Source organism: Corvus moneduloides, chromosome 3 (genome assembly GCF_009650955.1).
Source record: "Corvus moneduloides isolate bCorMon1 chromosome 3, bCorMon1.pri, whole genome shotgun sequence".
NCBI lineage: Eukaryota > Metazoa > Chordata > Aves > Passeriformes > Corvidae > Corvus > Corvus moneduloides.
Window position 1 is genome coordinate 36,620,458 of NC_045478.1, and position 11,932 is coordinate 36,632,389.

The following is an 11,932-nucleotide window of genomic DNA, read 5'->3' on the forward strand; positions in this document are numbered from 1 at the left end:
AGGTAAGACTTGAGATTTAATAAGCATAACTGAACTTATATGTCATTTTTACCATATAGACTGAGTAGAAAAATTTAGTCAACAAGAAGAAATGCTAATTGTATTTTTTCCCTATTTCCAAGGGAGATATTTTGATATTATATCTAGAACATTCATTTTTGAGTAGTGGCGTTCTACTTATCAAGAGTCTGCAAACAGTATATATTTACCTTGTAGAGACACCGTGAATATTGAGGACAATAATATCTCTGTAACAAGGAAATAGTTAGAAGCCCTACAAAGTGCCCTGACCTGAGAATTTAGTTACTTGCAATGAATGAAATGCCTGGAACCACAACAAGGTTAGCATTTGCTAAAGTGTTGGGTTTTTTCTGAACGAAACAATTCATCTTCGCACAGAATCTGAATTCACATGCTGATGGATTATCCATTAGCCTATTATCAATTAACCTGAAGAAATCAAAGGACTTAAACTGAGGAAGAAATGAATTAAAATTCTTTTGAGGAACCTGGAAAAGATTTGAGATAACAAAATGATTGTTCTAGCTTTCACACTTAGTAGTGCCAGTGTAAATGACAACAATAAAACCTAAGAATTACTTCATCCTATCTGAACTGGGAAATAATTTAATTCTGAGCCTGAAACATAACTAATTCTGTAATCAGGTGAAAACGTTTCTACAGAGCTTCTACTCCCATTAAAAACATGTGCAAAATGTCACATTACCTGTGGCTTTCAAGACCTTACAGCATCATCTGTCTCATGCACATCTTGGTTAAAATGCTGGTCCTAGTGTCTTTTGTGACAGCTTTTCAAATATATTTTCCCTCTCTACTTACACAGGCTCATTTTCTACACTGGCCAACAGATTTTAAAAATAATCGCACCCCATCCAGGGCAAATATATAAATAAGCAATGTCCCATCAGCAGGCACCATGCAGCTGGAGTTTATTTGGGTTTTTCACAGAGGTATAGGAAATCCATAATGAAGTGCTGAGAATTAAGGCACAGCACAAGCTTCAGTGATCCACGGGATTTTGGGGAACTGTTGTTGCCTACCAAGTCAGTAAATTCTTTAGCTCATGAAACTGTGGCCAATAGCCCTGGCACTCATCCTGTGCTCCTGGAAGGCAGTAACATTCTGTCACTGAAAAGAAGCACGATTTTAAGAGCATTCTTGAAAATAACAAACCCTTTATTCTGCCTGAAACGTATTAAAGATACCTCTATGTGAACATAAAATACAGGTCAAGATGTGATCTCAGAAATGTTCATGGGGCAGATGGCACATACACAAGGCAAGGAGTCAGTTGTGGCCATGCAGGTCTCTGTATGTGAAGAAGAAGAAGAAAAAAGTTGAACACCCTGGTACAGAGCTGAGAGGCACTCAGAGCTTTCAGAAGATGGAAGTGATGGTGCCACATCATGGTTGTCAAATTGCCCAAGGAGCTGCATACTTCTCAGGCAATCTGTGAAACCTCAGTTACTAAACAGGACTGACAAAGCATTGCAAGCTCTATTTGATCACTGTCACAAATTCACTAAAGCAGACAAAACTTGTCCAGAAAGGTCCATGATGGCATGGTCAACATTTTTTTCTCTTTGAAGAAGAAAGGTAATTTAGTTCTGTTGATCATGAGTGATGTTAGTAACATTTTAAGTTCTTCATTGATTCCAGAAGACCCAAGTTTGATTGCCTCTGAAGTCTGCCTCTGAAGCCCTTTGTTAACTTCAGGCAGAAGAATGAATTTTTTTTAATGATACTAAGTATCTGCAAAATCATAGAGATACATGCATGAAGAAGAGTCTTAGAACAACATATCCCATGGGAGTGATGGATGTCACATCAACTTTCAAAAATGTTTGCCCTCAAGAAGTAAGGGGCAGAGAGAGGGGACAGATCATTCAAGAATGTTTGTTAATGCAACATGCACATAATAGTCCCAAGTCTCAATACCCTCTGTACAGATCATACATGAACTAAAGGGAATGCTTTTTGGTAGGTTTGCTAGATAGCAGGTGCAGCTTTCAAAAACATCAAAAAGGTTTAGAAACCTTGGGAAACTTGGGCTGCATAATAGCAGTCATTTCTGAAGATAAAAGTTAGAAGAGCTTTTATCTTTACTGCAGATTTCAGTCTGAGGCTAGACATAGAGAGAGAGATACTTGTAGCTCTAGCCACAGCTACAAAGAACAGTATCTGGCAGTGTATGCATTGTAGAGTTAGTTTTCCATTGGGTGGCTCCACTGGATTCAAGGTATGCTAAAATACTATTCTCTGAAGGAAGAGGATTCTGTATTCTAAGAATACAGGATTCTGAAACAGATCTAGCCAGCAGTAGATCTCCTAGCAGCGTTAAATGAAATCTTGTCCAAGGCCAGTCTTTTTTCTCTTGTATTTTTCCAGCAGTTGAGTTTGCCTTTGTTCTTATGCAGCTCTGAACTGTGTCTTGGCAACACGAGATTGACAAAGTGAAGGCATTTTTCAAACTGATACTAAATGATGGACAAAATGCCAACTGACTAGATTTAGCTGTCATGGCATATACAAAATCTACCTCCGCTATATGTAAGCAATAAATTATGATCCTTTTAGTACTTTTTGAGTTTCAGTTGAAAACACAGTGAAGAACAAATGAATTTATCCTGCCCTTTTTTAGCTCCCCTATTATCTTGCCTGGATTGCAGCGGTTCTGTAGAGGTACATGAGTTAGCAGTTTGTCTAAGCATGTCGGAAAGAATGTGTTGACTGAAAGGAATAAATAAAATACTGAATACAAAAAAGAGAGAAAACTTCTTTTCTGTCACTGTAGAATGGTAAATTTAAAAAAATAAAGTTTTACTTGCAGCCTCAAAAATGCCAAGGTATTATGCAGCTCCCATTCATTTGAATAGGAATATATAAATATAACAAGTCATACCCCTGTGTTGGGGTCCCTCCCCCGCCGTGTAGCCCTGGGAGAGGGGCCCTGAGGGCACAGACACGGGGCTTCCCTGCCCCTGCTCAGCCTCGTTCCCATTGGTTGGTTTGTGTTCCCTGCGCGGGCAGAAGGACCCTTGGTCCCGTGACTGGAACAGTTCCTCGGCAGAGCTCCGGCCATGCGGCTGGAGAAATAAACATCTCTGAAACATCTAGCAAGAATCTGTCTGTCCATATATATTTCCTTTCCACGGGACTCCTGGTTTGATATATGCGTGTTGCAGGATCCCCACTGCAACACCCCTGTATTTGTGCAACTACTAAAAACTTTCTTTTCCACATTAAAATTACTATTAAATACTGAGACTGATTTCCATTCAAGAAAGCACTCATGGCTTAGTATCATTTAGTCCAGCTTAAATGCAGCCAAGACCTTCATGCCCAGTGTGATCAGTTGTCAGTTATGGTAAACAACTACTATCAGCAACATCTATATGAGAAACAATAAAGCATATACAGCACTGAAAACGTCAGTACAATTTTTTTTTTCAGTGTGACCTAAAGATGATTTAACTATCTTAACAACTGCTTCCCCGCCATTTTCCCCAGCAGCACATTAATTTTCAAGTTTATTTACTTGGTATTCGCATCCCAAACTTCAGAATATTTTAACCTAGTCATAAAAGAAACAACTCTTTCCAGCCTGGATCTAATTTCATGTCATAAATCTCTTCAAGCAGGAAATCCTCTGGAAGAACACCTTTGATATGTTATCTTGCATCGCCTCCATTGTAGGCTGTGATGCTGCCATCTTTTCCCCACTCTTCTGTGTTTCCAGCGATATATTTCTTCCACTTAGGAGAACCTCTGTATCTCTGTGTCCATAATGCCTTGAGGTTATACACAACTGGAAGCTGTTTTTTCCAATTATTTCTTTTACCTTGCTCTACCTTTTGCCCTTTTGTGGGTATGAATTGTCGGAAAAAGGGTATGGGGACTGAGAGTCTTAGTCTGAGCTGTAGGCTGTGACTGTTCTGCCCCAAATGTGAGTCAGAGCAGTCTCAGTTAGTTTCTGCTGCCCTCAATATCCATGAAATAAATTGCAGGTATATAGGGTTCATTCTCAAACTAGTATTCCCTTCAAAATGTTCCATGTTCATGCCCCATTTTCTGTAGAGGCCATCTGCACCCAGAGAAGGGAAAGAGCTTCATAAAGCCATTTTACACCCTATAGGGCATTTTTGCTCTGAATATGGCACAGGGAGGCCCTAGTGAAACAAAGAAACCATCGAAGGAATTTTTCTGTAGGACTTTGCAAGATGTATATTGTGCAACTGCATTTCTAACAGTTTATTCAATAACATCAAGCATACACAATGGTTCTGAAGTGTATTACAAATATATGGGAATCTAAAATTAATGTGTTTAGCATTAGATCATCTACTGAACTTTAAAGGCAGAAAATTTTTAATTTCTTAATAAGTATTTTAATAATTATACTCAGATGGCCAGAGAAAGTCACAACTACAATTGGTTAAAATCAGAATTTCTCCTGGAAAAATGTTCAAGTACTTTTTCTTGTCACTTGTTAGTATATTGTAGGGAAAATAGACCAAAAATCTATCTAAAAAAAATCAAATATTTTCTGTTTCTCCTTATGTTCAATACCTACAAATTTAGGCATTTCAGAAATTTGTCCCATTTATTCATATCTGTCCCTCTGTTTGGCCACAGAATATAAATGGACCAATTAAGACCACTACTTCACTTCCATTTTTTCCCATTCTTTTGACATCCTATGATTGAAATCTTTCAGAGCTAGAAAATGAAAAGGGGTGGTGTGAACTTGTAACTATTTTACTTTGTTTTTAAAACCTTCAAAATACTAAGGATGCATGATTTTGTTTTCAAACTTCAGGTTGAAAGAGAAGCATATTTCAACAGAGAATCTTTTCACTGTAAAATCTTTCAAGTGAAAAAAATTGGCTAACAGTTCTCACGTTCATAGTACTGAAGGTTTTTAAGCTCTGATTCAGAAGTACCTCAGCCACAAATCAATGGAGTTTGGGAAAAAATATTAAAGAGCTCGTGTTTGAACAGAATGTAATGTCTTTCTTCATCAAGCTGTGTTGGATACAATAAGGAACAATATGCTGGACTAGGCAGACTTTTGCTCCGATGCCGTAGCAAGAGTTTGGCTCTTTTTCTGGCACTGAAGTTCTTTCCAGTTTACATTCAGAAATAATGAACTTAATGGGGCAGACCTCAAGCCTTATACAACACTGAGCTGATAATTATATCAGACTTTACCATATAAAATACATTGTACTACCCATAAAAGATACTAAGATAGTTCAGCCCAGTGACATTAACTTTCCATGGTTAGCTGGTGATGACACATATGCTTCGCTATTGCACTAAATCATTAAAGCTAGCATACTTTTAAGCATGCAAATTTGGACAGAGAAATCTGAGGCCTTTTGATCCTGACTTTAATTAGTGTAGGCAAGTTTATTGTTTATCCTAAGTATGCACTTTTGTTTTCTGAATGTCATCCAATCATCACTACCCACCTTGAAGTACTACAGCTAGCTCCCCTCTTCACTCAATTTTACCCTTTTTTGAAACAGAAGTGTCTTCTGTAGCCGTTTTGCTTGGGCAAGTCTTTGCCTAAACTTTGTAAAGTTATTTTAGTCTTTCCATATAAGTCAGCATACAGCTAGCCTCCAAATCACTTTTATTGTTCCTTCCTTTCTTTCTTCTCTCTTTCTTGTAATTTTTTCCAGTCATAGGATGCCAGAATGGAATGCAGTATTTCAGGTGTAGTCATCGATGCTAAAGGGGAAGGAAGGTATCGTCTTCCTCCTTTGCTGACAGAATATGCCACCTCCACAAGAAAATCACTGTATCCCTTGTTCCTCCCACTCTCTTCAAATCTCTACAAATGCATTCCTTTCAAAATGCTTCAGACATAGTAACCCAGAAAGATGCAAAGAGTTGAGCTAAAACTGGAGAAGGATGGGAAGGCAAAGCAAAACAGGAAGAGTTCAGTACAACAGGACTGTATAAACCTACATGTGTCATGGCGGTCAAATGCAGGTAACAAAAGATCAACAATCATGGAGGAAAAGAAGCAGGGGACTGATTCACCAAGCTTTTTAATGTTGTGTATTCAATTATACTTGTGGAGGAGAATCCTACCCAGGCAGTGAGGTTGCATTTTACGTCTGCTTTGTCACATCGTAAACAACGACACAATGTGTAAGACAGGGGAGAATCAAACCCCATATGTTCTCAAATCTGCTGAGCCTTTTATATGCCTTTTTTTTTTTTTAATGGGGAATTCATAAAATACAACTCTTTCCTACAAAGACTTCCAGTTTCAACAGATGAAAATGTTTTCATGAGAAAGGCTTTCCATGGAAATACTCCCGACTTTCAGTCCTCTGTGGCTAGAGCTCCCGCAGCCCTGAGTGCTGGAGTCAGCCACCCTCACTTGCCAGGGAAGCAAGGGCAAACCGGGAAACAACCTTGGCACAACAAGCAGCTACAAAACCTTGGCACAGCACTGCCTGCAGAGTGAGGAACGAGTGGGACTGTCGAGAGAAGTGTGAGGAACACATTGGCCCAAATTCCCTGCAGATCTGGGTTTCTACTTTTCAGACAAAGAAGAAAGCAGTATATTTCAGCTCTCCCTTCCTTTTCCCACTACAGCTCAGTGACTGCCCCAACCTATGCCATCTTTTAAGAGTCCCCTAGAAAGCATGCGTAGATGTGAACTGGACACCAGCACCTCAATCCAATGTGGTGCCTTCCTTACACACTGTAACAAAGACAACATTGCCAGTTGGCCAAAAAAACAGGATTTTGAGTTCAGCATCAGCTGGGAGTGACTGTATGCAGCAAGCCAGGTCACCATGGCACAGAGCAATGCTAATCCAACAAATAATCTGCTCAGCCAATTTCCCATGTTTGCCTTCAGGCATCAAGATTGACATCCCAAGTGGACAGGAACAATATACAATCTTTCCAGCTGAAGCCTACTTATATTATCCACCCTGCACTGCAAATCAGAGTAATAAGGAGCTACCAGAAAGCAGGTCATTTTGGCTCTTCAAGAAGTACTAAAATCAGAAGGCTTATTTTGTAAAAGGAAGAGTTTTACTGGCTCTTAGTAGTGATTTACTCTAAGTTGAATTTACACAGAAATTAGAACTAAACTTGCATACTTAAAATTAGAATAATGAAAAAGAAATTACCATTTTGAAATCTGTATAGTAGTCTATCAAAGACAGCTTAAGACATGCATTGTTCCTGAGAAAAGAAAGAATAAAAGCATGATTGAAAGTTTAGCCTGACCTGTTTAAGCATGTTAAATTCTCAGTTATATTGTGGTGAACTTATAAGCAGTTATTCAGCTTGGCTCCTGTTACAGATACTCTACATGTCAGAACAAGCAGACCTGGAGTATGCGCAGAGGGCTAAGCAGACAGTGGCAGCATCTGGAATACAGTAAGTCCTCTTCCCAAATCTTTTTTCCTAGTATATTTCTGACTCCAGCTCTGGTAGCTGGTTTTGCTGGAGGAAATCACCATTGCTTCTTTCTCATTTGAGTAAAGGGTTTTAACAATAAAACACTACTGGGAAACCTGGGGAGAAGGTAAAGAGTCTGTCTTCGCAGTTGCACCAGTTTTCAGCATTGCTTACGTTCAGATGGGGGCACTTTGTCTCCTCTGGTCCCTTCCAATCCCAGCTAAGCATGCAGAAGTCTCCAGAAGTCAAAACAGTGCACTATGACAGAAACCAAATTAACATATTTTAAAGACCCCCCCAAAAAAAGTTACTTTTGGCTAAAATCTTTTTTTCTGTTAGTTCTGGCAAAGTTTACTGTGCTTTCACAGTATTAAAAATCAACATTCTCTGTATTAAATTAACTTTCATTATTTCAATATAAAATTGGAAAGCATACAAGAAAATGCAAACATAGATTCCTTGAAGCTTGTCTTCTGCAAAGCTTCAGTCAAAAATTACCACATAAATTAAAGTGCACCTAAAAAGAAAACTGGAACCAGAATGTTTATGGATGTTTATGGAATGTTTATGAATGTTTATGTGACATGTGGATGCGGATAAAATTCAAACAAGAATTCGAGGCAACATTTGGTTGCTGAAGTAGTTTTATGACACCATCTTAAGGATTCTGATGGTGTTTGTTCAAAAGAAGCCAAGCCTCAAGGGAAACAGGTGTCCCTGGGAGGACCTGCTGGATCTCTCTTTGTAAGGAAGCAGACGGAACTTGCAGTTTCTTCTTCCACTTTTGTGGGAAGATATTTTTGGTAGAAGAAAAGAATTCTGGTCTCTGTGCAACTGCTCACTTGGTTTATTATCTTTAGCACATCATAAATACCCTTCCAAGGTCACTTCCTATGAAGTGCTGAGTATCTTTATGCAGTGTTGAGGCAATGTAGAAACACTGCACAGAAAAAACAAAAATCTCCTTGTTGATAAAGAAAATTTAAAAAAAAAATTACCACTATTTCATGGAGTCCTACCCCAAGTTATTCCAACTCCTTGGACATCAGCTGCAGGCAGGCCACTCAAAAGGGGTATCCAGCACTGTTTACTATCTGTCCAGGGGGCATTGAGAAGATTATTTAGGCTGGGATCCATCTCAGTGAACTTAATTAAATTTCAGTATCTAAAATAATCTTTCAGATTTTCCTAAGGACAGTGGAGTGATCATGACAAATGATACTTTATTCCTTTCTAGGCTGAGAGCCTTTAAAGGGGAATAGCAACGCCAAAATGGTAAAGCAATACAGTTATGACAGGCTGTCCCCATGACTCTCTGCAGCCCCTTAGGCAGGTGTCACATTTTCACTTTGTGGGAGCTGAATTACTAGAGTACTGATTTTCAAAAGCAAACAGATCTCATCACTGTCACATGAAGCAAGATTTAACCTTCTGGAGAAGGATGGTCAGAGGTTTCCTTCATGATTCCAGATGGCCAGCATGTCATCCAGCCTCAGCCTGGAGCAGCAGAGAGACTGGAGCATTGTCTCAACCCCTGCACCCTTTAACATGAGCTTCTCAGTCAAGCCCTGGGAGTATCAGCCACAGGAACAGTTTCCTAATAGTAAATTAACTTCCAGTTTGAGTCCTTTAGCCAAGACAATATATTTTTAAATCCTATACTTTAACTCAGGCAGAAGTTTTGCATAACCTTTATGCAAAAACCTATGAGATTCTATGAGCTGTGCAATGCAAATTCATAAATCAGTCAACCGTAATAGACAAAACTGACCTGGAAACACATCAAGATTCATTTTTTTTTCATTTTCCTAGTATAGATTACAAACATCCAGGAAATCCACTCAGTATAGGTGAATTCAACAGAAAATACTTTTTTTTTCAGAGTATGCCTCTAAGAAAAGTTGTTTTATTTAAACAAGAAGAAATCAGATTACAATTTTCTTCCTCTTGCAAGCTTAAGCACGCTTAGCAGGTACAATTTACTACTGGAATAACAGGAAAGAATAGGAAAATACTTGTTATCTGTTATTTGCATTACTGCAGCACAATCAAGTACCTGTCAGTGAGCACTCCACAGAGATGGAATAAAACCACGTACCCTGCCCAAAGAGCTAACCTGCTCTGGAGGACAAGAGGCACAGTCCCATCTAGACAGTCATGAAAAGCTGGGAACTACTAGGAAAACTGTGGTCAGCACAATGAGCAGATCAGTGTAATTGCTCTTAATTGGACTATTTAATTCAAAATTACATTGTATCCAAACATTTTATAAGAGGTGGTTATGGTTATGCTGATTTAGTATTTTTTTCTTTTATTTTTGTTAATGTATTTAGTTACCTGTTTTTAAAAGCCATCTCCTTTTGGAAACTATTTATTGGTCTCTGAATTTTACTGTTGTCTTGTAGGACAATTTGGGCAGGGGGTGTTTCTTTGACTTTTTCAAAGAATTTTCATAGACTAGGAAAACAAGTTTTTCTCTTACAAAATGCAGGACTTCTTTACCTATCTACTTTTCTAAGCATTATACTAAGAGGCATGTCAACAACCTTTCAACTAACTAAAATGTCCTGCAGTGTAGTGCCACTGTTTTTCTAACTCAACATCAAAGCAATAACTTCCTAAACTTCTGGAACTGCTTGTGAGTCCAAGATCTTATTTGTATCACTATTGCTTCAGGCACTCCATATTTTCTTTTCTCTGTAATCTTCGTGTAAAGAGCATGCTGCTTTATCAGCTGGACAGCCCTTGCCTCTCATCTCAACCCCAGACTTTCCTGCACCGTAGCACATCAGGCTAGAGAGAGAACAATCCTTCAGAAACTGGCGGTTTAGTTCACTATTCTCCAGATTCTGGGGCTGATTTTATCAAGACTTCATACTGGATTCGTCTGTTCATTTCCCCTATGACTTTTGGCAGCTCCGAAATTCCTGCTGACTTTACCAAAAAAAGGAACATAGTTTATCGAGAAAGCAGGAGTGTAACTCTGACATACGGGGAGAAGAAAAGCTTGTGTAGGCAGTCAACAGAAGGATAAGGAAAGCCCAAAGGAGTCATCGCCTCAAAACGTTCTGTTTCACATTGCTGAAACTGCTTATTTGTATACGCTCGTAGATATTTTGTGTTAATTAGGTGTTATTTAATGATCTCAATCACTTTCTAGGGACCAGTGGCCAAATACAGCCCACACGACAGCTTACACTATTCACGACTTCCTCAAATACCCCTCTGTGGGGTAACGTAAGGGAGTTACTCAGTTGCAAACCCGCATTTGTTACACCCAGATTGTTCAGCCCTGCCAGGACGGTTCTGGGACAGCCATCGCGGCTGAAGCGGGTAAATATTTTATATACAGACTGGTACTTACACGCTTTTCCTCATCATAATAAAGTTTAAATCTCAGTCTTGAGCTGTCAATTTGCAGGTCCTTTTCTTTTCTTGCTCATCATTATTATTTATTTTAGGATCTCTAAAGTTCCTGGCGGGTTTAAGTGTAGTTTTGGTGTTATTTTGGTTTGGGGTTTTTTTGCTTCAGCTATGGAGCTCACTCGGGTGTATTTCGTGGCTGCTGTTGTTCCCTCCTCTCCGGAACCGCGATCCCTGGGTAGACGGGCGGGGGCAGTGGCCGCCAGCAGCCGGCACGGCACCCCCCGCGCTCCAAACCCCCCGGAATTCCCCATCCTGCCCCCGGCCTGAGCGCGCCCATCGCGGAAACCGCGGCGAACGGCGCCCAGCAGCCGCGGCGGGGCAGGCACAAGTACGGCGCTGCGAGGCGGGGAGCGGAGCGCGGGGCTCTCCCTTCGAGAGGCGGGCGGGAGCGGCTCCGCGCCGAGCGAGCCGCACTGAAGCCCCGCATGGCGCGGCTCCACATGGCGCGGCCCCGCTCGGCGGCAAGGTGAGTCTGCGGCAGCACCACCTGGGCTGGGGAAGAGGGGAACGGGACGCCGAGCGGAGCCTCCCGCGGGCTCCCGGGCGAGGCAGCCCGGCAGCAGCGGCTGAGCTGGAGCGCGGGGGCGGCGGGCGGGAGCCGGGCGGGGCGCGGGCGGCGGCTCCCCCTGGCCGGGCGGCGCTTGGTTTCTCCTGCCAGTGGAGGCAGGGCCAGGCGCGGCGAGGGTGGGCGCGGAGTTGGCGGCAGGGCTGGGGGCAGTCGGCGGCGAGCTCCGGAGGAGTTTGTTCTGCACGCGGGGCGGGAGGTGAGGGACGGGGTCCGGGACCGGGCTCGCCTCCGCTGCGCTCCGCGGTGGGTTTTGGGGCCGGGAGTTTGTAGCGGCCGTGGCGGAGGGGAAGAGCCCCGGGGCAGGGACAGCGGGTGAGGAGCCGCGGGACACGGTGGGCGGTGGCGGGTTAGATCCTCCTCTTTCCCTCCGTGCTACGCCGGTGAAGTCGACGGCCGGGTGGGAAGGTGGCGGCGTGAGCTGGAAGTGGGCGAAAACTTGTTCCTCCGCGTGTTCTCCCGCTCTCCCGCGGGGCCGGGGCCACC

At 41.8% G+C, this 11,932-nt stretch overlaps 1 protein-coding gene across 4 annotated transcripts in view; it reads left to right on the top strand.

The window, feature by feature from the left end:
- The first annotated feature begins 10,712 nt into the window (after window positions 1–10,712).
- Window positions 10,713–11,932, top strand: part of TPBG (trophoblast glycoprotein) — a 35,742-nt gene continuing 34,522 nt past the window's right edge. The window contains exons 1-2 of one of the 4 annotated variants that reach the window (XR_004239436.1): window positions 10,713–10,788; window positions 10,988–11,347. Coding sequence is in view for 1 of the 4 variants with exons in the window: in XM_032104909.1 (XP_031960800.1) it covers window positions 11,307–11,347 (41 nt within the window). In the remaining 3 variants the exon portion in view is untranslated. The other 3 variants (XM_032104909.1, XR_004239437.1, XM_032104910.1) reach the window with 3 other exon arrangements.